Raw genomic sequence first — 27247 nt, 5'->3', positions numbered from 1 at the left:
AGCAGTGGTTTCTCCTGAGGTCTCTCTCCTTAGCTTGTAGATGATCATCATCTGTGTCTTCACATTATCTTCTTTCTTCTGTGCATGTCTGTTACCTAATATAAAGACACCAGTTAATATTAGATTGAAGCCCACCCTAATGATCTCATTTTAACTTAATTACCTCTTTAAATACCTTATCTCCAAATATAATCACATTCCTAGGTACTAGGGGTCAGGGCTTCAATATATAAAATTTGAGAGGACACAATTCAACCCATAACTTCCCAACTAATTCCATGAGCCAGCATTATCCTAATACTTTTACCAACCAAAGAAATTACAAGAAAAGAAAAATATAGATCAACAACTGTCATGAACATAGATGTAAAAATTCTTTTTTTTTTTTTAAAGATTTTTATTTATTTATTTGACAGAGAGAGATCACAAGTAGGCAGAGAGGCAGAGAGAGAGAGAGGAGGAAGCAGGCTCCCTGCCAAGCAGAGAGCCTGATGCGGGACTCGATCCTAGGACCCTGAGATCATGACCCGAGCCGAAGGCAGCGGCTTAACCCACTGAGCCACCCAGGCGCCCCAGATGTAAAAATTCTTAACAAAATGTTATCAATTCAAATCTGGTGATAAAAATGGGGTGCCTGGGTGGCTCAGTGGGTTAAAGCCTCTGCCTTCAGCTCAGGTCATGATCCCTGTGTCCTGAGATCGAGCCCCCCCGTCGGGCTCTCTGCTCAGCAGGGAGCCTGCTTCCTCCTTTCTGCCTGCCTCTCTGCCTACTTGTAATCTCTGTCTGTCAAATAAATAAATAAAATCTTTTAAAAAAAATATGGTGATAAAAATATGTCTTAACTAATTGGGCTGTATCAAGGAAAGTAAGGTATTTGATATTCAAACATTAAAAATCAAGCAATGTAATTCACCACATTTACAGAGCAAAAAATAAAAGCAAATTATATGCACACCCCCGCAGATATGAAAAAAATGTTTGACAAATTCTAGCATTTATTTATGATTTAGGAAAAAAATAAACTCAGCAAATTTCTTCACCTTAGATATACTATGTTCATGGGTCAGAAAATGCTAATGGGCATCTATAAAACACCTATAGCTAAACATCTATAGCTAAAGGCAAAGATGGGGTACCTGGGTGGCTCAGTTGTTCAGTGTCTGCCTTCGGCTGGGGTCATGGTCCCCGGGTCTTGAGATCGAATCCCACATCGGCCTCTCTGCTCCGCGGGAAGCCTGCTTCTCCCTCTCCCACTTCCTCTGCTGTGTCTCTCTCTGTCAAATAAATAAATAAAATCTTTAAAAAAAAAACAAGGCAAAGATCTCCAGTCTTAACACTTCAACACTGTACTAGTTTCTAGCCAGTGCAATGAGAAAAAGAAAAAGCTTCAACTTCAGAAAGGAAGAAGTAAAACTGTCTATTTACAAATGACATGATTGCCCACGTAGAAAATCCTATGGATTTTACTAAAAAGTTACTAAAACTAAATGAATTCAGCAAGGTTGCAGGACACAACGTTAATGTACAAAAATCAGTTGTACTTCTATATGCAATAGTGTTACAAATCTGAAATACTTAGGAATAAGTCTGACCAAAAAATGTGTAAGATCTACTCACTGAAAACTACTGAGGGAAATTAAAGAGGCCCTAAATACATGGAAAGATATGGTGTGAAGGAAAAAAAAAAGATAATGGTGGGTTCATAGGTTAGAACAGTCAATATTATTAAGAAGTCAGTTCTCCTGAAATTGATCTATAGCGCCAAAGCAATCCCATCCAAAATCCTAAGTCTTTTTTGTGGAAATTAACAAATTAATTCTAAAATTTACTTTGAAGAAAAGAGACAAATTTGGAAGACTATATTAAACTGATTTCAATACTTATAATAAAACTACAGTAATTAATTCAGTGTGGGGGAAAATTGAGGTAGATGAATAGATCAATTGAACAGAATAGAAAGTTTGGTAACAGACCCACACATATATGGTCAATTGCTTCAGGGAAGTTGCAAGGGCAATTAAATGGCAAAAAGAATAGCCTTTTCAGTGAATGTTTACACGCAACAGAAATGAAGTTCAATCCACAATTACACCACATATAAAAATTAACTCAAATGCATCACAGAGGGTTCACAGCTCTTTGCTTTCCTGCTAGTGTGCCCCTTCAGAGTCATTGCGGATTCATAGAGCTTGAAGGGTACATTGGCTTTTTGTTTCAACAAAACTTAAAACTTAGAAACAAAACAATGTAACAGTATGGTTAAAGGTAATTTTGAAAAAGTTCTCAGCAAGGAGGTGACTAAGTTCAACCGGCCCCAGAACAAACAGAGATACTACTTTGTTAAACAGTTAGTGGGTCAGGTGCCTGGGTGGCTCTGTGGGTTAAGTCTGCCTGCAGCTCAGGTCATGATCTCAGGGTCCTGAGATCAAGTCCTGCATCAGGCTCTCTGCTCAGCAGGGGGCCTGCTTCTCCCCCATCTCTCTCTGCCTGCCTCTCTGTCTACTTCTGATCTCTGTCAAATAAATAAATAAAATCTTAAAAAATTAAAAAAAAAAAAAAGTTAGTTGGGGCACCTGGGTGGCTCAGTGGGTTAAGCCTCTGCCTTTGGCTCGGGTCATGATCTCAGGGTCCTGGGATCCTGGGATCAAGGCCCACATCGGGCTCTCTGCTCAGCGGGGAGCCTGCTTCCCCCTCTCTCTCTACCTGCTTCTCTGCCTACTTGTGATCTCTGTCAAATAAATAAATAAAATCTTTAAGAAAAAAAAAAAAGTTAGTGGATCAACATCAGCCTCAGAAGGTTGCAGATTTGGGCTTTAGGGTTTTAGTGATGCCACATTTAGATGGACACTAAAATTCCATTGTTGGATTGAACATGTTAGAGTTGATATTATTGCTGCCAATTCCCTACAATGGGAAGGGACTAAATTGACTCCAACAATGGGGGAACAGTGGGGGATTATCTAGCTCCTCCGGACCTAGAGTTGACTATGATCGTGCATCGTTGCTCTGCTGTTCAGAAAGACTCGTTTGCTTAGATTTGACTTGATAACATATATTGAATTGATAGAACACTTAGATCCTGGATATCTGGCCAAGTTTCCTGAAGTCATATTTGGGTACTTTTTCTCCAGGTATGGTTGTCAACAGCACACCAAACTCTGAATTCAATCCCATTTCCGCCTTCAACCTTTAGATATCCAGATGACAAATCTGAGTGGAACAGAATGCAGTTTCAGACATGGCCAGTCTCTACAGTGACTCTGTCAAGTTTACCAGTGTGGGCGCTCCACCAGCAAGAGCTGAGCATGCTGGATACTGTACCCAGTTAGGGGGTCTTCCAGAAAAACAGCAAAGGCAACTGATTTGTGCATTTCAGAGCTCCAGGAACATGTTTATAAAGCTGTTTTTACAACCTCATACCCAAGTTTACAGCAAAAAGAGTACCTCCAGCTTGTTCTGAATGTTGACATGTTAAAAGAAGTCAACTTTATGAAACTCAGGTTTCTCCTGGATCCAAAGAAAAAGGAGAGTGGCCGAGTAGTACCAGAAAGCACAGATTAACCCTCACAGAAGCTCAAAGAGCCCATACAGAGCAGTCCCTCAAAACTTACAGTGTGGGAAAGAAGTTCTCTGTACCCCCTAAGAAAGACTCACTGGTTATCCAGAGGTGAACTGCCCAGTGGAAAGCATGGAAAAGCTGAGAACACTGCTTGCTGAAGCAATTTGACTGAACAGGTATCAGACCGCAGCACAGGCGGACTTGATTACCATACATGAAACCTCCTTGGGTCTTCATGATAGGCTCATGTAGACAACTTTGTGTAGTCTAAGTTAGGCAACTTAGTTTTGCACTTCTCTAACCTTGTTCTTATTTTTCATATGCTTTTGCGGGGTGATGGAGGGTTCATAATGTGCTTGTTCATGTTTCTGTTAGACCCATGTTGAATGTGACTTTAAAAAATTTTAAAGCAAATTGGACTATCAAAAATTGTTCCCAGGACGGGTGTGGGAGGGGAGTGAATAAAAGATATAAATGTAAATCTTATGTAAAATGTAAAACCTTAAAAGAAAACAAAGGTAAATGGCCTTGGGTAAGGCAAAGATTTCTTAGATATGACAATAAAAGATACAGTCCATAAAAGAAAAAACTGATAAACTGGACTTCATAAAAATTAATGTATGCTCTTCTTTTTTTCAAGTTTGAGATATTTTTTAAACAATGTAAAACTGCAACATAGCACATCAAGATGACTTTGAGCATTCAGACGGGAAATAGTTCTTGGTTAAGCAGGAAATTGTACAAATGACTTCTGGAAGACCTTCATTCTAAGCATTTAGAAGTCTGAACCCTTCTTTTTCAGTTTGCTGTAATTTACATTCACTGAGCAGAACTTGCATTGATCATTAGGACACACTTTATTCTGGGCTCTGGGTTACTATCTTCATTCCAACAGATACATGATTGAACAATGACAGACACAAGAGGTACACTGCTGCTCCAGTACCTCCAATAAATATGATGAGAGAAATCAAGCTTGAATGCCTTCTTGGCCTAATCAAGGACCTAGGACCTAGGGGAGCATATTTGTACCAAAGGCCTCAGGTGTGAAAGGAGAGGAAACTAAGGCCAGGCCTGGGACTAAGTAATCTCTGTCAAAAAATAAACTCTTTGAAAGATACTATTAGGAGAATGCAAAGGTAAGTCACAGACTGGGAGAAAATACTAGCAAATCACATATCTGATGAAGAACTTGTATGCAGTGTACATAAAAAACCCTCAAAAAGCAGTAAGACAGGGATGCCTGGGTGGCTCAGTCAGTTAAGCATTTGCCTTTGGCTCAAGTCATGATCCCAGGGTCCCAGGATTGAGTCCCATGTCTTCAGTGGGGAGCCTGCTTTTCCCTCTGCCTGCCGCACCTGCTGCTTGTGTTCGCTCTCTGGCAAATAAATAAATAAAATCTTTAAAAAGAGAGAGAGAGAAGTCAATAAAATAAACAGTCCAACAACAACAAGAAGGGGAAAAGAATTTGAATGGACACTAACAAAGAAGATATGTGGATATCAAAAAGCACACAAAAAGATGCTTATCACCTTCAGTTATCTCAGAAATGCAAATTAAAACTAAAATGAGATGCTAATATACACTTCTGAGAATGGCTAAAATTATAAAAGGTTGGTAAAGATGTAGAAAATTGAAAGGAGATTATACCAAAGGTTGGTAAGTAAGGATGTAGAGCAGCTGGAATACTCATATAATGCAGCTGGGAAGGTAAAATGGAATGACTTTGGAAAACAGTTTAGCAGTTTCTTAAAAAATGACGCCTGGGTGGCTCAGTGGTGGCTCAGTGGGTTGGGCTGCTGGGCGCCTGGGTGGCTCAGTGGGTTGGGCTGCTGCCTTCGGCTCAGGTCATGATCTCAGGGTCCTGGGATCGAGTCCCGCGTCGGGCTCTCTGCTCAGCAGGGAGCCTGCTTCCCTCTCTCTCTCTCTCTCTGCCTGCCTCTCCATCTGCTTGTGATTTCTCTCTGTCAAATAAATAAATAAAATCTTAAAAAAAAAAAAAAAGAGAGAGAGGCAATCCTTGTCTTTGGCTTAAAGAGGGTGGTTTACTTCCAGTTTAAAAAAAAGAAAAAAAAATGACATACACTTATCATATGACTAAGCCATTCTATTCCTAGGTAATTAATTACCAAAGAGAAGTAAAAGCATGTATCTGTATAAATATGTGTACATGAATGTTCATAACAGTCTTATTTGTAATAGACAAAAACTGGTATTAACCCAATCAGTATCAACAGATGAGTGGGTAAACAACCTATGATATATCCACACAATGGAATACTACTAGCAATAAAAAGGAAAAAAAAAACTACAGATACATGCAACAACACCAATGAATCTCAAAGTAATTATTCTGAGTAAAAAAGGCAAAAATGAATACATACTATAAGATTACATTTGTATAAAATCAAACAAAATGCAAAGAATCTGCAGTGACAGAAGACAAATGGGGTCGTTACTTGGAGATGGGGGCCACTGAGTGGTTGGGATGACAAAGAGGCACAATAATCTGGGGGTGACAGATATATTCATAATCCAGATTGTGGTGATAGTTTCACAGGTATATACATGTGTCAGAACTTACCAAAACTGCACACTTTTCAGTATGTGAAATTTGTTGAATGTCATTGATAGCTCAATAAAGCTCAATAAAGGCTTTTTAAATCTAAGTGAAAAGAATAGGGGTGCCCTTATGGCTCTGTCTGCCTTTGGCTCAGGTCCTGGGATCTTTACTCTGTGGGAAGCCTGCTTCTTCCTCTCCCACTCCCCCAGCTTATGTTCCCTGTCAAATAAATAAGTAAAAAAATCAAGAAAGAAGAAAAGTAAGAGAGAGAGAAAGAAAGAGAGGGAGGGAGGTAGAGAGGGAAGAAGGGAGGAAGAGAAAAGAAAAGAAGGAAAAGGAAAGGGAGGGAAGGAATGAAGAAAGACTGATTGAAAACTCAGACATTGAAACTAAATTTAGAGGAAAAAAGAAAAGGTAGGGGGAACCCAGTAACTTGATTTATCCATCGTTCCCTTCTACCTCATTCAGTGGGCTTCTTAGTTCGTCTCTTGGTTATTCACAAGCGCTTCAAACATCTTGAGATGTTGTACACTCTATGCCAAAGGCTGGAATCAGGTCAGGTTAAACCTGGACAAACCCAACAAGTGCCTAAAGAAACACATGTGAGGGGCGCCTGGGTGGCTCAGTGGGTTAAGCCTCTGCCTTCTGCTCAGGTCATGATCTCAGGGTCCTGGAAAGGAGTCCCTAGTCGAGCTCTCTGCTCAGTGGGGAGCCTGCTTCCCCCTTTCTCTCTCTGCCTGCCTCTCTGCCTACTTGTGATCTCTCTGTCAAATAAATAAATAGATGTCTTTAATAAATAAATAAATAAAATCTAAAAAAAAAAAAAAAGAAAGAAACACAGGTGACTGCAGTCACGGTCACACACTCCTTCAAAAAACGCCAAATGGCATTTTAGCTTCTAGGTTTCCACTTGTCATGCTGTTAGGACTCCTGAAACACCTCCCCTTTAACACCTCCCCTGCCCGGTTGTTCCTCAACTCTAAGGTATTTTATCAGGATCTCCCACCCCCACTGAAAGATCCACCTTAGACCAGGCTTCAAAAGCTCAGTAAATACCTAGACTTTGCCCTTTGCCCTCTGCCCTCTGATAGGCTGGGCAGGCTAGTCAAGGTAAGACTTCCTCACAGTGCAAGCAATAAACAGATTTTCTTAATGATAATTCAGGAAGCCAGGATTCACCATTATTGATCACTCATATTTTCTCTTCCAAATTATTTTAGTGATCTTTGCCCATTTCTTCCTTTTAAATGTAGACTTTCGGTTTCGATTTGTAGTTTGAAAACTATTTTCTCACTTTCCTTTTATCTTTTTGGTGGTTGGTTGTTGCTGTTGCACAGAAATTTTTAGTTTTCAAATGTTTAGAGTCATTACAAAAATAAATAAGTAAACAGCTTCCGGTGCTATACTGCCTAGGTTCAAATGTCTACCGCTTACTAGCTGAGGACCCTTGTGTAACTCTCTCTGAACCCAAGTTCCTCATCCGCCTCCCACCAGAATGTAAACTCTGAAAGGAGGTATTTTGGGCTGTTTTACTGCTGTTTCCCCACCTCTGGGGACAGTGCCTGATACATAATAAATGCTCAATAAGTGTTTACCGATGAGTGAATCTATGAAGTCAGAACAACATTATTTACCGCATGGGATTGTTACAAGAATTCATTCATTCTCATCAATTGTAGTCTAAAACAGTGCCCCGCACACAGTAAGAGTAGAGGGAATGTTCCCCTCCATCCCCCATCCCCCAAGTCCTGCCTCTCAGAGTAAGTTTCACCTGATCATCTTCCCTCCTGCCCCCCACCTGCCCCCAGTTAAGTCTCTCCCTTTCCTGCTCCCTCTCCTCCTCCCACAGGATTTGCACCATTGTCCCCCTTCGGTGTGGCTCACTTGTCACTGGAAGTTCTTAACCTCTGGGCAGCTGGGAGCCCCTTTGAGAAACCAAGGAAAGTTATGAACACTCTCCCTAGAAAAATGCACTTCTGCACATACACAGAGACCTCTCCGTACAATAGGACGGAGCTCACAGAATCCTGCCACTAAACTGCCATTTTAGATCCTCTGAATTCAGTGGACAGAAATGTCAAAGACTCCCTCCTGGGAGCGAGCAGCAAACCTTAACAGGTCACAGGAAATTCCCAAAGCAGATCTTTAGTACAGGGGTCAGAGTCCAAACCGGGAGTCCCGGCCTGAGCTCCACCGAGATGCAAATCGCTGTCCGCCTTTCGGGGGAGGACGCCTATTGTTCCTCGCAGACTGCGCTTCAGAGCCGACCCCTCACAGTGGCGGGGGAGGGGCGCTGTGGGGCACCCGGGCGGGGAGAAAGGGAGTTTCTGAATGGAAGCAGGGGGGCTCCAGTAGAGTCTAAGGTCGCGTGTAAACTGCGGCGACCGTCCCCTAGTTGGGAGACAACAAACCCTCAGCACCATAACGACCCCGTTCCCGTGTTCCGCGATAGTGGGAGCCCGTCCCACTGCCTTTTCCGGAAGCGAGGAAGACGGTCCTGTGAGAAGGTGAAGAGCCGGGGCCCAGGGCGAGCCACGTGACTTCGTGTAACTGCCGTAACCGTCCCGAGCCCCAGCGGGCCGCCGCGCGGACCTGCTTTGCCCGCGGGAAAGGGAGCCGACTCGGTCGGTCGCCCGCACCGTGCGTGGCTCGGAGAAGCGCCCACAGTTGGGAGCTGTTATGCATGAATACTGAGGAGCACCACAGAGCGCGGGGGTCACGCGGGTCTGGCGTCGGCGGCGGGGGGGAGGGGAGAGCGGGGTGCGTGGAGCCGAGCCTCGACCCCCCGCAGGCCCGGCTGTCTGCTCGCCGTCTGGGTGGTCCCTCGCCTTCTTTGTGTTCTGGAGCTCCCCCAAACAGACACGCACACACCCTCCGGGAGGCCACAGCCTCCCCTCCCCCCGCCCTCCCACGCGGGCTCGGCCTCCCTCACAGACGGAGGCCGCCCTCCCACGTGGGAGTGCACGCCGAGAACCTGGAGGCTGCGAGCAGCCCTTCCTTTCACTCTTCTGATTAGAAACTGTCCCAGGGGCGATGGGATTTGCCCCAAGTCGGCAACTTCCTGGAACTGGAAACCAATCGGAAGACTTCCGCGTCGCGGCTCTTTCCGCGGTGATCAGGTTACTCAACGCCTCGGGACCCGCTTTTGAAAAAGGAAAGGAGAGGTCGACCCGGGAGCGCCCCTGAGGGGAATGCCCTTCGGACTCGGGAACTGCTCGCGGCAGGCGGTGAGAGAGTGGGGGCGACACATTGTGTAAGCTGCTTCCCCCCCAAAACAGAACGTCCGCAGTTTCCAATGGTTTTCCGAGATCCTGAGTTTTCGTGGGTACATCTAACAGGGGGCTGGGAGCATCCGCGTCTAGTTTACCCGACCGAGTGCCTGACGCAGAGTGGGCGCCTAATAAATATTTGCCGAGCGGAGGGAGGACCGCACGGCTGCAGGCGCCCGGTTGCTTCGGAGGGATGTGAGGGTTTGCGGAGCCCAGCCCCACCTGGGAGGCACGTCAGCCCTCACCAGTTTTTCTCAATTATGGCTCTGCAACGAATATCCTCTGTGCGTAAATCCTTGACTGCATCTCTTGATTATTTCCTTAGGATATTTTCCTCGAAGAGGGATTACTGGGTTGAAGAGTAAGCGCATAGTTAAGTCCCTTGATTCAGAGTCCCTCCAGCAGCGCCAGAGTGACTCAGCTTACCAGCAAACTGGCCAAAACTCGGTATCACCAGGCTTCATTTTTATTTCTTGTTTGGTATTTTTTTGCCATCTTGATAGCAACGAAATGATAGCCCATTTTGTTTGCCTCTATTTGTGGGCTGATTAGGTGGAGATTGGGCTGATTTTAAAGACCTACTCTAAGGAGCCCAGAGAAATCCAGTGTGGTTTGAAAGGAGACCATTGACACCAGGCACACTGCCCAGCAAGGTGAAGCCAAAGGGCGCCGAATGTCTGGTATGATTTGACATGAAGATGTAAACATCTGAGCCTTCCTTGTTCCAGAGGCTTCCCCTGAGCAAGGGAGGGGGAGCTGAGACTTCCTTGCTTCCCTGTGGTTTTTATTTTCATTTCCTGAGAAGGAGAGAATGTTGTACAACAAATGAAAAAGCTGTATGCTTATCTTTAAGGACAGCAAGAAAAAGTAGAAATGGGTTAGCGATTTCAACTTAAGGTCATGGGAAGGCAGGGGTGAGTGGTGGAGTTTGAAGGCGGTGTGAAGGAGGTGGGAGGTAAGTCCCTGAAGGTCTGAAGCCAGCCTGGTGGGGAGGGAGCGGGCAAGAGGCCTCGCAGGGCTCTGGAGACTCCCTGCTGGAAAGGCTGCTGTGTGTTTACCGCACTTACAAGGCCTGGGGTCTCTGGGGACCTGGAAGGGGCTTTTAATGCACTTGTGAGGATCAAACTTAAACTTCAGGGACAAGGGAAAGTGGTGAGGAAGTGGAGGCTGAGGTGCAGCTCAGGCTGTGCTCTGGGAATGAGGAGCAGGTAACTGGCATTTTCCAAAGGGGGGTGGTGGTGGTGGTTCCAGGAGCTTTGGGGGCTAGGAAACCGTTGGGACTTCTAGCCCAGAGCCACACGCTGCTCCCCAGCCCTTCAGATAACCATTGGGTTCTTTTGCAAACCACACCCAAGAGGATAACCGACTTACCAGTGTTAACGGGCAGTTTCATTTACTAATCTAGCTCTCAGTTACTCTACTAAATTTATAGTCCTAATGACAGTCATCAGCATTTTCCTGATAATAAACAGAGGGATGTCTTTTATGGTTTGTTTTTTTAACTTTGTGGGGGAGTTTTTCTTGACTACTTTAAATTTCCTATTAAGAGTTCTGGGGTTGGGGCGCCTGGGTGGCTCAGTGGGTTAAAGCCTCTGCCTTCAGCTCGGGTCATGGCCCCAGGGTCCTGGGATCCAGCCCCATGTCGAGTCGGGCAGAGAGCCTGCTTCCTCCTCTCTCTCTGTCTGCTTCTCTGCCTGCCTCTCTGCCTACTTGTGATCTTTGTCTGTCAAATAAATAAATAAAATCTTAAAAAAAAAAAAAAAGAGTTCTCGGGTTTTTTGGTTGTTTTGTTTGTTTTAGAGGAGAAAGGTAGGAGGAGCAGAGGGGGAGAGAGAGACTCCTAAGTAGGCTCCACACACAGTGCAGAACCAGATGTGGGGCTCGAACTCATGACCCTGAGATGATGACCTGAGCTGAAATCAAGAATTAAGTTGCTTAACCAACTGACCACATAGGTACCCCCCTTTAATTTTTATATTTAAGGTCTTTTTTTTTTTTTTTAAGATTTTATTTATTTATTTGAAAGAGATCACAAGCAGAGAGGCCGGCAGAGGGGGGGGGGGTCAGCCGGCTCCCTGCTGAGCAGAGAGCCTGATGTGGGGGGCTCGGTCTCAGGACCCTGGGATCATGACCTCAGCCGAAGGCAGAAGCTTAACCCACTGAGCCACCCAGGTGCCCCTCTGAATTTTTCTTCCACTTGAATGTTTCTAAAAAGGCTCAAGCCAAATATGAACCAGGAATTCTTAGAGATTTCATTGAATGATTTCAAAACCTTGTCACACTTTAAAATTACTTGGTGGCTTTAAAAAAATTACACTTTTGGGGCACCTGGGTGACTCAGTGAGTTAAAGCCTCTGCCTTCGGCTCAGGTCATGATCCTGGTGGTGGTGTGGGATCAAGCTGCATCGGGCTCTCTGCTCAGCAGGGAGCCTACTTCCCCCTCTCTGCCTACTTGTGATCTCTGTCAAATAAATAAATAAAATCTTTATAAATAAATAAATTACACTTTTCCCTCTCTCCCTCTTAGGAGACTAATTTTTTAGGACTGGTATCTGAAGCTGGTCTTTTTGAAAAGCCTCCCTAGTGATTCTGAATTACTGCTATGAAGGGGACTGATGTTCAAATGCTTATCTATTTTGTTTGTCTTTTTTTTTTTTTGTCTTTTAATGAAATGATGAAATTTGGAAATGGCGGGGGGGGGTTGTTTTTTGTTTTTTAAAGATTTTATTTATTTGACAGAGATAGCAAAAGGGAATACAAGCAGGGGGAGTAGGAGAGGGAGAAGCAGGCTTCCCACTGAGGAGAGAGCTCGATGTGGGGCTCCATCCCAGGACCCTGGGACCATGACCCAAGCTGGAGGCAAATAACTGAGGAATGAGCCACCCAGGCACCCCTGGAAATGGCAGGTTTTTGTTTTTTTTTTTAAGATTTATTTATTTGACACAGATCACAAGTAGGCAGAGAGGCAGGAAGAGCGAGAGGGGGAAGCAGGCTCTGATGTGGGGCTCAATCCCAGGACCCCGAGATCATGACCTGAGCTGAAAGCAGAGGCTTAACCCACTGAGCCACCCAGGCGCCCCTATGGCAGTTTTAACTTCTAAAATGTTAAATAAAGCTTTGCATTTCTGGAAACATTCTTTTTGCCTCCCTCCCCACCCACTGGGGGCTTGAGCTTCCTTAGCTCTTCAGTCCTTCCTTACCTAATACTCCTGCTGGATGATGCCATTGCTGTCACCGCCCTGTGTCCTCTCTGGTTTTCCAAGATTCCTATTTTTATCCCTTAGGCAGCATGTTTTGAGCTTTCTTGCTATGCTGTCTTTCGAAACCCTCTGCTATATAGGGCCCTGGAAACTGGAGGTATCAGCCCCCAGGCCATACTGTCCACTCCCACAGCTCGCCTTAGGCGCTGTGACTTTCAGATCCTCAGCACTTACTGTTTTTCCAGGAAGCCTCCAGATGCCCACATTTCAACTGCCTACTGGACTTTTTTACTCTTAGGTATCCCATAAAGCACCTCAGACTCAGTGTTTCTCAAATATTACATTCCTAGCCGTGTTTGTTCTTTGTGGGTTTGTCTTTTGTTTAGTTTTAGTAACCTCTACACTCAACGAAAACATGGGGCTCAAACCCACGACCCCAAGATCAAGAGTCACATGCTCTTCCTACTGAGCTGGCCAGGCATCCCTGTTCTTTGTGTTTTGTATCTCAGAGAAAGGCTCTACTATGTTAGTCAAGCCAGAAATGTGGGGATAACCCCATTCATTCATTTAAAGTCACTATTCTGGGAACTGGGAATACCAGAGACTACAAAAATCCCTGCCCTCTGACAACTGACATTCTAGAAGGGGAAGACAGACAATAATCAGTCCCTAGTTCTAACAGATCTCAACTTCTTCTTCTTCTTCTTCTTCTTTTTTTTTTTTTTTTTAAGCTTTTATTTATTTATTCATGAGAGAATGAGTGAGAGAGAGCATGAGAGAGGAGAAAGTCAGAGGGAGAAGCTGACTCCCCAAAGAGCCGGAAGCCCGATGCAGGACTCGATCCTGGAAGTCCGGGATCATGACCTGAGCTGAAGGCAGTCGTTCAACCAACTGAGCCACCCAGGCACCCCCAGATCTCAACTTCTAATATCTCTAGGCAACACTTAGAATGTGGCAGAAGCTGCCATGTTGCACACTACGCTGTAAAGAGGTGAGGGCCATGTAACAAGGAACAGAGGGAGGCCTCCAGCCAAAAACCTGTGGGGAACTGAATCCTGTCAACAACCACATGAGTGAGCTTGGCATCTGCTCCTCCCCCAGCTGAGCCTTCAGATGAGCTGGTGGCCCAGGGGTCAGCGTTACCTGAGGAGTCCCCGAAGACCTACCCTTGAGGCAGCCAGTTAAGCCACGCCTGGATTCCTGACCCAGAGAAACCATGAGATAATAAACGTTTGTTGTTTTAAGCAGCTACACTTTTGTTAATTTGTTACTCAGAAATAGATAACAAATACCATCTCTGGACCCCTGCCCCCCCCCACCAAATCCAGTGCCCTTCTGAGTTGTAAAGCCAATGGTATTTCCACCTGTCATCCCCAGTACTTAGCTCTTAGTATTGATTAATTGAGGATTTATCCACAGCTCTACCCCTAGATTAGGGGCTCAGTAAGGAAAAGGAGGAAGAGAGAGAAAAAAGTCATCATTTTCCTTCCAAGACTTGAATACCAGTTCTGCCTCGGCCCCACCATTTGTGCAGCCACAGTGTCCACAGTGATTGCCCCTGAGTGCAGCTGCAGCCGCAGCCTGAGGAAGAGACTCCTGCCAGCTGTCTTCACCTTCCTGAGACACCCCCTCCAACACACATCCCCCCACACACACATGTGCACCGCATAGAAAGAAGAATGCACACTCAAACTTGGGCATGCTGCCCTTCACTCAGGAGGAGAGCAGGCGGAGTCTCTGCTTGTTCCTTCCACACACACCCTGAGGCTGTACTTTGTGGGTTTTCTCAATGAAAGGTGGGAGGGAGAGCTGCCTTCTGCCTTTGAACTGCCCGGTTCCTCCACCTTTTTTGCAGCCAGCTGAACTGTTCCAGGAAGACTGTTGTGAGTCTCCTGAGGGAAACAAACAAACAAACAGAAAAAGAGCCCACATACTTGTTGCTGCTTTTATTTTCTGGTGTCTCAACCCACAGGCCACTCACTCTCTCTGACCTAACCCTGAGATCTGAACGAGGGGCCATCTCTCTGGGTTACCAGCGTCCTTGGTGGCACCTCCCTTGGGGCTGATAACAGCGCTGTCCTCTTGGCTCTGGTTCACTCTCCTGCCTTTTTTAGACAGAGGGCAGTGCCCTTGGCCTCCTGATGGCCCTCTGTTACCCAGTGCTGCCTTTACACCACAAGGGCGGCAACTTCCCCAGTCCCCCCGCAACCCCCCCCCCACTTCCTAGTACCCTCCGCCACCCCCCCATCCCCTCAGCCAGTCTGCTGATGTGTCTGTTGTGTCCAAGCAGGATGAATGAATGAGTGGCATGCCTGGCTATGAACACACCTCTGTCTAGTTAAAAAAAGAAGCTTCTAATGACACTGCATCTATGGCGTATGCATCTGTCCCATAGGCCCTACTCCTGCATTCAGGGGCAGACTTCCTCGTGGCCTTCCTTCTGTGATTGCCTTCTGCTCAGCTGCTCACTGTTGCTGAGAAGGTTATACCCATCAGCTGTGCTCTAGATGTGTTGTGGTGTGACAACAGGAAGGACATGGATTTGGGGGCGGCAGATCTGCCACTGACCATATTTGATCCTGGCTGTGTCACCTGGCCCTCATCGGCCTCATCCAGTGGGGTCTGCTAATATGCTATTTCCCCCATTCTGAGATTACATTAAATAAACTACATACATGACTGCTCATTGTGTAGTAGTAGAAGTGGTCAGTGTTCAGTAATTATTCTTGTGTGTTCTAAAAAACCCTTAACCATCTTTTAAGTTTTCCTCAGAAATGCAGAAAGCAAGAGATTGTTGACATCTAGTTGAGAAAGTGCCGCTTGGTTTTGTTTTTTTGGCAGGAAACTGAGTAGGGGAAGGTTGAGGGTGATGTTAGGGGACTGCTGATTTACTGGTTTTTAATCTCACTCTTTCATTTCTGCTGTTCCGGAGTCATGCTGTGGAAACCAACTGCTCAAATGCCCGAGGAAGGGATGTGCCTGGACCTGCCACTGACTCCCAGGTGGTAAGGTGTTTTTCATGCTCATGTTCCAGTCTCTGGGCCTCTGCTCCGGCCCTGTCACAGTGGAGAGGGAAGCACCCCCGTTGCTAAGAGCCTGCCAGATGTAGCGGCCAATGTGCTGCCCAGTGTGGCCCCCCACATGCCACCCTATCAGTGCGGCTGACTCTTAGGACCCACAAATACCATTCAGTTTCCAGATCAACAAACACTTGTCTTCAAAATCAGATGTATCCAACTTTTCTTTCCATCACCCAGAGTACACAGTGGGTAGGATATCAAGTCATGCATTTCAGTGTTCTTTTCTTTCTTTCTTTTTTTTTAAAGTAAATTAATGGATTTATTTATTTATTTATTTATTTTTAAAGATTTATTTATTTATTTATTTGACAGCGAGAGACCACAAGTAGGCAGAGAGGCAGGCAGAGAGAGAGAGAGGGGAAAGCAGGCTCCCTGCCAAGCAGAGAGCCCAATGGAGGGCTCAAATCCCAGGACCCTGAGATCATGACCTGAGCCAGAGGCAGAGTCTTAACCCACTGAGCCACCAAGGCGCCCTCTTTTTCTTTTTTGTTTAAAGATTTTGTGTACTAATTTGAGAAAGAGAGAGCATGAAGCAGGAGTAGGGTGAGGGGCAGCAGGAGAAGCAGACTCCCCGCTGAACAGAGAGCCCAGTTGGGGCTCTATCCCAAGACCCTGAGATCATGACCTGAACCAAACGCAGATGCCTAACCAACTGAGCCACCCAGGAACCATTCAGTGCTCTTTTCAAATCAATCATTTTATGATGTGGTGTGTACTAGACCTAGACTTTAAATGCTAATAAAAGAGGAGTCAAACACCTTGTTTTGAGATATTTCAATATTTAAGTCAACAATAGAAGGGTTTTTCTTTCTTTTAAAGATTTTATTTTTAATTAACCTCTACACCCAATATGAGGCTCAAACTCACAACCCTGAGATCAGGAGTCCCATGCCCAACTGACTGAGCCAGTCAGTTGGGCATGGGAAGGTGCCCCCCAAATAGAAGTTTCAATACCCACAGAACGTGCATCATTGTAACATTTCAACTTTTTCTCAAATGGAAAATTACCACAGTTTGGTAAACCAAGGTAGTCAAAAGCAGATCAAAATTTGAATTCTGAAGTGTACATCTATCTTCCTTGCTAAGATAAACAGAAGTATAAAAAGGTAGTTTGACAGTAGGAGTAATTTGGCATTTTGTATGACTAAAGTCAGTATTTCAAATACTACTCCAAAGGGACATTTACTTTCAACCAGTTTCTTCCAGCAACAATATCTGAACCTGCCCTCCACCAGAGCCGCTCAGAGTTGTTTGCTATTTTAAATAAGAAATACTACTCATCAAGTATGATAATTAGTTAAGGGCTTAAAGTAAAAATAGGGGCATCCAGGGGTGCCTGACTGGCTCAGTCAGAAGAGTGTGTCAGTCTGAGCCCCACACTGGGTATAGAGATTACTTAAAAATTAAAAAGGAAGGAAGGGAGGAAGGGGGGGCAGAAAGGGAGGGAGAGAAGGAGGAAGGAGGAAGGAAGGAAGGAAAGACGTAGGGAAAGAGGTTGACAGGGTTTGGTTGTTCAGATAGGACTGTGATATGTTATTAAGGTCATTATGCCCACGGTTCTCAGCTCTGAAGATCCCTAAGACCCCTATTTTGCTATTTTGGGGGTGACCACTCAGGCTCACAGTGGGAGCTACTGGTAACCAAACTCCTAAAAAACTGATGTGCCAGCCAGCTGTCAATTTGTAGTTTCTCAGTAAGAAATACAATGCCAAGACCAGGTGGTCAGCAGAGTGTCCCTTAGGGGAAGAGCTATGAGGTGGTGGGAAGCACAAGTTAAACTAGGATAATAGAAGACAAGAGACCAAGAGTTCTGAGGTCAGAATCTTAGAAGTTGAGAAGCCCTTCATTATTATGATAAAGTGAAAATTCAGGTTATAAAACAGTATGTACAATATAACCCCAGCTTTGTTTAAGGATCCAATTAAACCTGGAAAAACATATCATAATGGTGCCTGCAGTTATAATCTCTGGGTAATGGTATTATGATGAATTTTTATTTTTATTTCCACTTTAAAATTTTCCACAAAATAATTGTGAGTTCCTTTTGAGGAAAGAAAATAAAGGATAAATTAATATCCACCATTAGAGACTTGGTTAAATAAATCATGGTAATCCATATGGAATGGTATGCACTCATTAAAACCATGTTACAGAAAAGTTTTCAATGCTTGGAGAAGGAATAGTTAATATTTATGAGGTACCTACTGTGTGTGAGGCACCATTTTAAGTGTTTTCTGTGTCTGAATTCATTTAATCTTGTACCAAGCCTGCAAGGTAGATGAGAAACCTGAGGTGGAGAAACGATAAGAAATTTGCCCAAGGTCACACAACTGATTCCAAGGTCAGTTTCATTTTCTGTAAAATGAGTTCCCTTCTTGACATATCATCAGGTTGATACGTGAATTAAAGGAGATAATGAATATAAAGAAAATTATCCAGTGTCCAGAACAGGGGTCAGCAAACTTCGTTTGGCCCCCATGCCAAATCCAGCCCTGCCACCTATTTTGTTTTGTTTTTAATTATTTCTCAATTGGAGTATAATTAACATACTGTGTTTTATTAGTTTCAGGTGATTCAACAATTCTGTCATTACTCAGTGCTCATGGCAGTATGTATACTCTTAATTCTCTTTATCTATTTCACCCCTGCCCCCACCAGCCTCCCCTGCCAATTGTTTTTGTGTGATTCATGAGCTAAGAAATGTTTTCACATTTTTAGAAAGTTAAAAAATTTTGAAAGGAAGGGAGCCTGAGTATTTCAGTCTGTTAAGTGTTGGACTCTTGGTTTCTGCTCAGGTCATGATCTCAGGGTCAAGAGATTGAGCCCAAGTCAGGCTCTGTGGTCAGCTCCCCAGTCTGCTTGAGATTGTTTCCCGCTCCCCCCTGCTTCTCCTACCTCCCCCACTCCCATGTAAACTGTCTCTCTCTAAAATAATAAATAAAAATCTTTTTAAAATCTTTTTGACAGAATAATATTTCATGAATCATTGAAAATTATATGATATTCAAATGTAAGTGTCCAGAAAAAAGTTTTACTGGAACACTGTCAAGCCTATTTATTCACTGTCCGAATGCTTTTATGCTTTTCTGGGATGAGTAGTTGCAACAAGATATGAATTGCCAAGTTTAAAATATTTACTATCTGACCCTTTACAGAAAAAGTTTACCAAAAGCCCCAGTCAAGTTCCAGCAGTGATTATAACAGTTATATGAAGAAAGGCTTTTATTACTCAGTTCACATAGCAGTCTCCAAATTTGGCCACACCTCAGAACCTTCCTTAGGTGCCCCACTGCCCTTCCTAACAGTTCCCCTTCACACCTGCAGCTTAGCCTGTAGCAAAGCAGGTATGAGGTTTATATTTTCTAGTGCACACTGTGTCTCAAATCTTCCATTTTACATATATCTTATCTAATTTCCACTGCAGTCCAATGACGGTGGTATTATGACCCTCGTTTTACAGATGAGGAAACCAAGACCCATAAAATGTAGGTAATTTGTGGGGCACCTGGGTGGCTCAGTGGGTTAGGCCTCTGCCTTTGGCTCGGGTCATGATCTCAGGGTCCTGGGATAGAGCCCCACGTTGGGCTCTCTGCTCAGCAGGGAGTCTGTTTCCTCCTCTCTCTGCCTGCCTCTCTGCCTACTTGTGATCTCTCTGTCAAATAAATAAATAAAATCTTTAAAAAAATAAAAAGGTAGGTAATTTGCTAAAAAATTATATAACTTAGAAAGCAGCAATAATAACAGTTTTCTGAAGCAGACTCAATAAATAACCTCGCCATACATACTGCCTCTCTGTGACTCTCCTGCTTTGTTTATTCTACTCTATATGACTCTTGGTCACTTCCTGTTTGGGGTGTGCACCTCAGTCCCACACAGAACTCAAACATCAGTCCCACATCTACCAAGATGAATGGCTAATTCTCTGGTCAACCGCAGTTCACCAAGCTCACCTCAGTGACTTCTTCCACTCCTTGGTAACATTTTAATCCCAGTATATTTCAACACCATTCTTCTGGAACCTACATTGCTATCTTTTGTGGAGAATCTCTGTTGGTGGACATTCTTTGTGGGAAGAGAGCACAATGGCAGGTTGATGGGAATTTCTATTTGGACAGGTGTGACTCCATCAGAATCACACTATGCAGACTTTCACATTTACACAGGGCCCTTGTGGTCATCGTGTGTGTTCATTTTTACGAAATAAAAAGAGAGAAATTAAAAGAGAGAAGGAGGGCGCCTGGGTGGCTCAGTGGGTTAAGCCGCTGCCTTCGGCTCAGGTCATGATCTCAGGGTCCTGGGATCGAGTCCCGCATCGGGCTCTCTGCTCAGCAGGGAGCCTGCTTCCTCCTCTCTCTCTCTCTCTGCCTGCCTGCCTCTCTGCCTACTTGTGATCTCTCTCTCTGTCAAATAAATAAATAAATAATCTTTAAAAAAAAAAAAATAAAAGAGAGAAGGAAGCAGGCTCCCTGCTGAGCAGAGAGCCTGATTTGGGGGGGGTGGGGGGGCTTGATCCCAGGACCCTGAGATCATGACCTGAGCCAAAAACAAGGCTTAACCCACTGAGCCACACAGGTGCCCCTTGAAATCCTTTTTAGACTATTACTTCAATTCTGTCTTTTCCCTTCTGGGCCCATTAATTTCTCCTCCATTGAGCCCATCCCTGTGTGGCCAGTCAGAAGCCAGGGCAGGCCAAGAGGAGAAGGGTCTTGGGCTCCTCTCTTGAACCAAAGACTTGCAGTGACTATAACTTTCAGGAAGGATGCTGTGATTCCTCAGGGTCCCAGATCTAGTCCAAGAGCCTGAGAGACCCAGTGGAAGGTGTCTTGCCAAGTTTCTGCTCTCCTAGAATAGCAAGTTTTAAATAGTAAATAATTTGAAAGAACCTCATTAGGCAAGGCGTATTTTACCTCCTTTTCTGTCATCGTTGTAATAGAGGATTCAATCAGGTTTAATTTATTCAGCCAGGTGCCTATGGAAGCTGCCTTGCTTGTTTTGCTTTGTTTTCACGAAATCCCTTGTCAGCTGTGTTCCCAGCATCAGCGAGCTAATCCTGCCCCTCTGTCAGATCCGAGGTAGACAAAGGCCACTAACACAAAGTCTCCACAATGAGAAAGGCAGAGGATCTATTAATGTGTCAGTTGCCTGTGAATTATGGCCAAGATATTTGCCCAACATATGGCACAAGGTTATCACGTTGTAAAAGCAACTCATTTGAAGCCAAACATCCATGCATGCACACAGACGCTCACAACTACTTAGGGGTATAAAAACATTATGCTCAAGGACAAGTATTTGTAGGGATTTGAAGCAACCCCTGAATAACAGTGGAGTTGATCTATCGGGAGTATTTTATTTTCCATAGGATAAAAATAAAGTAGAGATAAAATAAAATCAGGGCAGCTTCTGGGGATAAAGTAGGAAAACCACCGCATTTAGTTCTAATCCTCAGGACTGAGGGGCGTGGCGCATGGGCAGGAAAGAGTTCTTTATAACTGGAGTCCATTTTACCCATGAGGACACTTCAATGGAAAGGAACAATGTGAGGCCCTGGAAGAGTGTCACCTGGCCTTCTGTCAGACAGGGTCCAGGAAGTTTGGGTCTCACCTTTGCAGATTCAGAATCTTAAATTATTCAGTAGCCCGAACAGGACCCCAAAACTAACTCCCTAACAAAGCTCAAAGACAGGAATGTAAAAAACAGAATGCCAAATTGTTCGTTTCCCATGAAAAATAGAACGACCCAATGTCCAGGGTACTGAGACAGCCTAATCCAAGAGCTCCCGCCCCGCCCCCCGCCCCCCAGCCAGTAGAAGGAGCCCAGAGCTGTGAGCGAGGCTGGTGGAGCCGGAGCTCCCACTGCCCGAACCTGAGCGCCCCCTCCCCCCCACCCCGAGCCTGAGGGGACCGTGGTTGCTGGGCAGAGGAGAGACGTGGGCACAGTGGAGCGGGTGCAACGCCAATGGCGTCCGTGTCTCCTTCCGGACTTCTGGACTAGGTTTTGAAGGCCCACAGGGAGTCAGGTATGGTCCGAAGCCAGTCAAAAGGTATAGGGAGGTTTTGTGAGAAAGTCCATGTGATTCTGATGAAATCCTGTGTTAGTTCCCACGGCTGTTGTAACAAAGTCCCTCAAACTGGGTGGCTGACCGTAACAGAAAGTGATTCTCTCGTGATTCTGGAGGCCAAAACTTCCAACTCAAGGCCTCGGCGAGGTGGGTTTCTTCCCCGGACGCGGGGGAACAGTCTGTTCCGTGCCTCCGTCCTCGTCCTCGCTGCTGCGGACAACTGGCAATTCTTGGCGTCCCTCAGCCTACAGATATGACGCTCTCATCAATCTCCTTAGCGTGGTATCCTCCCTGGGAAAGATTCTCCCCCGACCACCTCCCGACTGGCTCTGAACTCTCCTCTCAACGAGGCCACGACGTTCCGAGTCCCGGGTACTTCTGTGCATCACCCAGTTTTAGCCACAGTCCCCCCATCCTCCATATCTGACTGGGTCCGTCATCCTCCACCACCCCCGGCTCACCCCGGCCTGCCTGTGGCAAGAATCTCCTTACGTGAGCCTGACAAAAAAATCCCTCCTTCCCTCTGATGTTCCCTCTGAGGAATTGGCCATCTCCTGACTCCCACCCTGCTCTGCTCCCTGGCTATACATTCTCAGTTTACCTTATTGTGTGTTTGACGTTCTGCTTAACCTCTCTCCCCCAACAATGCCATTGCAGTGGTCTCTACAGCTATTGCCATAGTACTCCTAAATGAAATCTGCCTTACTGTTGTTTAGCAAGTAGCACAAATAATATTTTCTTTTCTTTTTTTTTTTCTTTTTTAAAGATTTTATTTATTAGAGAAAGAGAGAATACAAGCAGGGGGAGACGTAGAGGGAGAAGCAGGCTTCCTGCTGAACAGGCAGCTGGATGCAGGGCTCCATCCCAGGACCCCAGGGAGCTGAAGGCAGACACTTACCCGACTGAGACACCCAAATAGCCCACAAATAATATTTCTTACAAAGTCAACAGGTTAGATTAGTGGTTCCTACTAGTCCACTGTGACCCCATCTTAACTAAGTACATCTGCAATGCTTTTATTCCCAAGTAAGATTGCATTCTGAGGTACTGGGGGATGAAGACGTCAATGTACCTTTTTCCTTTTCTTCCCTTTTTTTTTTTTTTTAGGATTTTTATTTGACAGAGACAGTGAGAGGGGGAACACAAACAGGGGGAGTGGGAGAGGGAGAAGCAGGCTTCCCACCAAGCAGGGAGCCCAATGTGGGGCTCAATCCCAGGACCCTGGGACCATGACCTGAGCTGAAGGCAGATGCCCAATGACTGAGCCACCCAGGCGCCCCCTCTTTTCAATTCAACCCGTAACAAGCAGCCTCACTGCTACACATGAAACATAGTGTAGTAGACATTCTAATGTCACCTCATACACTTTTATCCCTTTTCTGGTAGTGCTCCTTGTTCTTTTCCTCCTATGGGAGAGTATTCCCCCACACTCCAAACCCAGGACTTCATACCTCTAAGCACACAGGACTTCGATGTCACTCAAGCAGGGCATATGGCTGGTCAACTGATACCCTTCATTCAGGTATTTCTAAGGAGAGCTAATAGCTAAAGAGAGCTAATAGGAGAAAGCTCTCCCTCTCTGGAATGGGGGGCCGGGGCACAGAACCCTGCACCTGCTACAGCTATTTCCCCAAATCCATAGAGAGAACTTGTCTGCATAAAGAGGAAATGAAGCCAGCAAGAGAGGAACTGAGATGAAAGGCAGAGAGCCAGAGCCAGATAGCTTAGGGGTTCCTGCTTCCAGCTCTTCCCTTCACTCAGCCCCGGCTCTTCCAGGCTCACAGAATGGATGAGGCCCCCTTTGTGCTTGGACTAGTTTGATTTCGGTTCTGTGACTTGGAAGGAAAGGAGTACTAGGAGATACATGCAGCATAGCACAAACAAAAGAGAAAGAGCATTATTAAGGTGACCCTTGAGGATTTTTACTGTGTGGGAACCTCCTGAGGAGAACTCCCAAGGAGGATGATGTCTTCCCAGAGGACTAGAGGGCCTGAGTGGAGAAGAGAGGTAGATTCTGAGAAATACTTGCTGGCACTTTGGGGGTGCTGAGGTGTGTGTCTCTACAGAGGAGACACCAAATCAGGAATTTTGGTGTTAAAGCTCAACTGACTTCATTATGCCCCCATGGGACCCCAAGATATTTGAATTAGAAATGAGAAGGACTACCAAAAGACTGGTTGGCGAGTCTAGAATCTTAGCCGGGGGGAATCTACACAAGCTGTATGATGTAAATATTTACTGATATCAGGCACTGATGTCTGTTTTCACAGTGTAACATGCCTGTCAGGAGGGTATTAATTTATTCATCATTCAACAAATATTTATTAAGGGCCTATTACATCTCAGGCGCACTGGTAAGGATGGGTCTACAGTGGTACACTGAAGACCCGTGGTTTCTGCTCCCATGGAGCTTTCAGTCCATGGGGGGAAAGATAGTCAACAAATAAATATACTAGTAAATATATAATTACAAGTTATAGTAAGTGTTATAAAGGAAAGTTATGAGAAGAAATTATGAGAGTCCTACTTTATTTTGTTAAGATTTTATTTATTTAGGGGCACCTGGGTAGCTCAGTGGGTTAAAGCCTCTACCTTCGGCCCAGGTCATGATCCTGGGGTCCTGGGATCGAGCCCCGCATCGGGCTCGCTGCTCAACAGGGAGCCTGCTTCCTCCTCTGTCTCTGCCTGCCTCTCTGCCTACTTGGGATCTCTGTCTGTCAAATAAATAAATAAAATCTTATTTTATTTTATTTTAATTTATATTAAGCAGGCTCCCCGCTGAGCAGCGAGCCCGATGCGGGTCTCTATCCCAGGACCCTGGGATCATGACCTGAGTCGAAGGCAGAGGCTTAACTCACCAAGCCACCCTGGCGCCCCAAGATTTTATTTTTAAGTAACCTCTACACCCAACATGGGGCTCAAACTCACAACCCTAAGATGGAGAGTTGCATGCTCTACTGACTGAGCCAGCCAGACGCCCCCAGAAATCTATTTCAGATCAGAAGATTTAGAAAGGCCTCTCTGAGGATGGAACATTGAGATTTGCAGGTGAGTAGAAATTAGTCAGGCAACAAATGTATGGGGGATAAATGAAAGTCATGGCAAGAGAAGGAAAAAGAATTCCATGCAAAGGAAATAGTGTATGCCAAGGTCCTATGGCTAGAAAGAGCTTGACTAGAAAGGAAGGTGAGGCAGGACAGTAAGGGAGGGAAGAGAGAGGCTTGAAAAGAGCCCAGACAGATAGACAATGGCCCTATGTGAGGATTCCAGATTCTGTCCTAACTGCCACTACAGAACTTTCCATAATACAAAGCCACTGAATAATTTTTTTTAACAACTTTAATTAATGTTCCAAATTACCTCAAGAAGAAAAAGAATTAATTGAATCAGGACAAGAGAGAAAAGAGAGACCAGTTAGGAGGTGATTTGCAATAGTTCAGAGGAGAGAAGATGGAGCTTGGACTAGGTGGTGGCAGATAAGCCTGGATTTGAGCTACATGTGGGAGGTATCGCTGACGGTGCCAGGCCTGGTATGGGTAAAGTAGGTGATGGAGAGGGAGCCATCAAGAATAACTTTCAGGTTACTGGCTTGAGCTTCTGGCAGTTGGGACTGCCATTAACTGAATTGAGAAATAATGAAGAAGAATGTTGCAAGGAGAAGGGCAAGGAAGATCAAAGAGTGATTTTGGTTTTAACATGTTAGGTAGAAGATGCCTGTAGCACTTCCAAGTGGAGATATTAAGTACCAGTTGGATATGTGAGTCTCTTATGCTCTATGAAAGATTTGAGCTGGTGATACAAATCTGTGAACCACCTGAAAAAAAAAAAAAAAACAATAGGAATGTGTGAGACTGCCTAAGAAAGGGGCGTAGGGGCTGAGATCGGAGGAACTTCGTTGTTGGTTACAAGTCAATGTATTAACAATGGAAACTGAAAATGTACCACCAGGCAGTGGCAGAAAAAAACAAGAGTGCGGTGTCACAGAGTCCAAAAAGAGAGTGTTAGAAGGAGCCACCCATCATATCTATCAGTGACTGAGAAGTCTAGTAGGATGAGGATGGAAATGTTTACTGGACTTAGCAAACAGAAGGGCTAATGATGACCTCATCAAGAGTTTCCCCAGTGGGACTTGAGGGCATCAGCTAGACTGGATGGGTTGAAGGGTGAATAGGAGGTGGCCATTGGAGACAGGATGGGCCCACAATGCTTTCAAAATCATATTTACAGGGCACCTGGGTGGCTCAGTTGGTTGGGTATCTGCCTTTGGCTCAGATCATGATCTCAGGGACCAGGAATTGACTCCCGAAACAAGCTCCCTGCTCAGCGGGGGTCTGTTTCTCCCTCTCCGTCTGCCCCCCTCCCTCCTACTTAATCACTTTCTCTCTCTCTCTCAGGTAAATAAATAAAATCTTTAAAGAAAAATCTGTATTTACTATGGGGAGCAGAGCAATGGGACAGTAACTCCAAAGGAAATGTGAGGTTGAGAAGGGCAGGATTTAAAGATGGGAGATACAGCCATATGTATGACTGCAAATGGGAATAATTCCAACTGAGCAAGGGGATAAAGATACGAGAGACCTAAGAGGACACACTCTCCTCTGCACAGGGCTCAGGTGAGCCACATCTGCCTCCAGTTTCACTCTGCTTTTCTTTGCTGATCCACAACCTTCCCTCCTCACTGACTCCTTCAGCTTGACTTCAGAAAGCTTCACTCACATTAACATTTTTCATTTTCTTCATTTAAACTGTGAGCTGGGATCTTTATGGAGGGGAGCATATTTTGCGTTCATTCCACTGCATTTTGATTTCACACTTTAGCTCTTTGGAAAATATGTCCATCTTTTTTAGGCACTATACAGATGAGAAATCTTCTGTCCCAATGTACCAACTCTATTCCATAGGCAATTGCCTAAGTGGCATGATTGGAGTGACCTTGTAAAATTTATCCTTGCCCCAAAGTATCATTTAGTAAGAAATAATAATAATTAAAGTATAAGAGTTACCTTTAATATGCATCTTAAGTTCACAGTTTTTACCTCATTTAATCTTCCTAAGAGTTCTGTAAGGTAGGTTTTGTTATCTACATTTATTTTTTTATTTGAGAGAGAGAGAGAATGAGAGCATGAGCAGGGGAGCATATGGAGAGGGAGAGAGAACCCCAAGCCAACTCTCCCCTGAGCACAGAGCTGGATGCGGGGCTGATCTCATGACCCTGAAATGAGGACTCTAAGATCATGACCTGAGCTGAAACCAAGAGTTGGATGCTCAACCGACCGCACCGTCCAGGTGCCCCTTGTTACCTTGGTTTAGAAATGAAGAAACAGACACCAGGAGATGTTAAGTGATTCACAAGGTTTCATGGTTAATAAATGACAGATCTTGGGTAGTCTACATCCAAAGTTTTAAGAAAAGCTCTAGTTGGAGCTTTGTGTGTGTAGTTTCATGGACCTTGAGACTGATGTAGAAGATGAGATAATCACAGATGTTCTGGCCACATTCCTCAGCCCTGAGCCCT

General features: G+C 44.9%; 1 protein-coding gene across 1 annotated transcript; it reads right to left on the bottom strand.

Annotated features, from left to right (window-relative positions):
- Nucleotides 1–1136: 1136 nt before the first annotated feature.
- LOC131839796 (uncharacterized) lies at nucleotides 1137–12617 on the bottom strand. The gene is made up of 4 exons (XM_059187513.1): nucleotides 12592–12617; nucleotides 10450–10522; nucleotides 8233–9613; nucleotides 1137–1274 (listed from the first exon to the last, which is right to left on the bottom strand). The coding sequence occupies exons 1-3, from the start codon at nucleotides 12615–12617 to the stop codon at nucleotides 8234–8236; spliced, it is 1479 nt and encodes a 492-aa protein (XP_059043496.1). The 3' UTR covers nucleotides 1137–1274; nucleotide 8233.
- Nucleotides 12618–27247: the final 14630 nt, after the last annotated feature.

This window comes from Mustela lutreola, chromosome 8 (genome assembly GCF_030435805.1).
Source record: "Mustela lutreola isolate mMusLut2 chromosome 8, mMusLut2.pri, whole genome shotgun sequence".
In the NCBI taxonomy this organism is placed as follows: domain Eukaryota; kingdom Metazoa; phylum Chordata; class Mammalia; order Carnivora; family Mustelidae; genus Mustela; species Mustela lutreola.
Note: the sequence above shows the minus strand (reverse complement) of the source record. Positions and strands in the feature narration are given on the sequence as shown.

Excerpts from the sequence above, each read along its gene's own strand:
- LOC131839796 (XM_059187513.1), bottom strand. The coding sequence starts at position 12,617 with ATGGCATCATCCAGCAGGAGTATTAG. Across the intron at positions 10,523-12,591 it reads TCATCCAGCAGGAGTATTAG|TTTAAGTTTGATCCTCACAA; the intron begins GTAAGGAAGGAC and ends TTGTCCCTGAAG. Across the intron at positions 9,614-10,449 it reads CCCCAGGCCTTGTAAGTGCG|GTGGGGCTGGGCTCCGCAAA; the intron begins GTAAACACACAG and ends CGTGCCTCCCAG.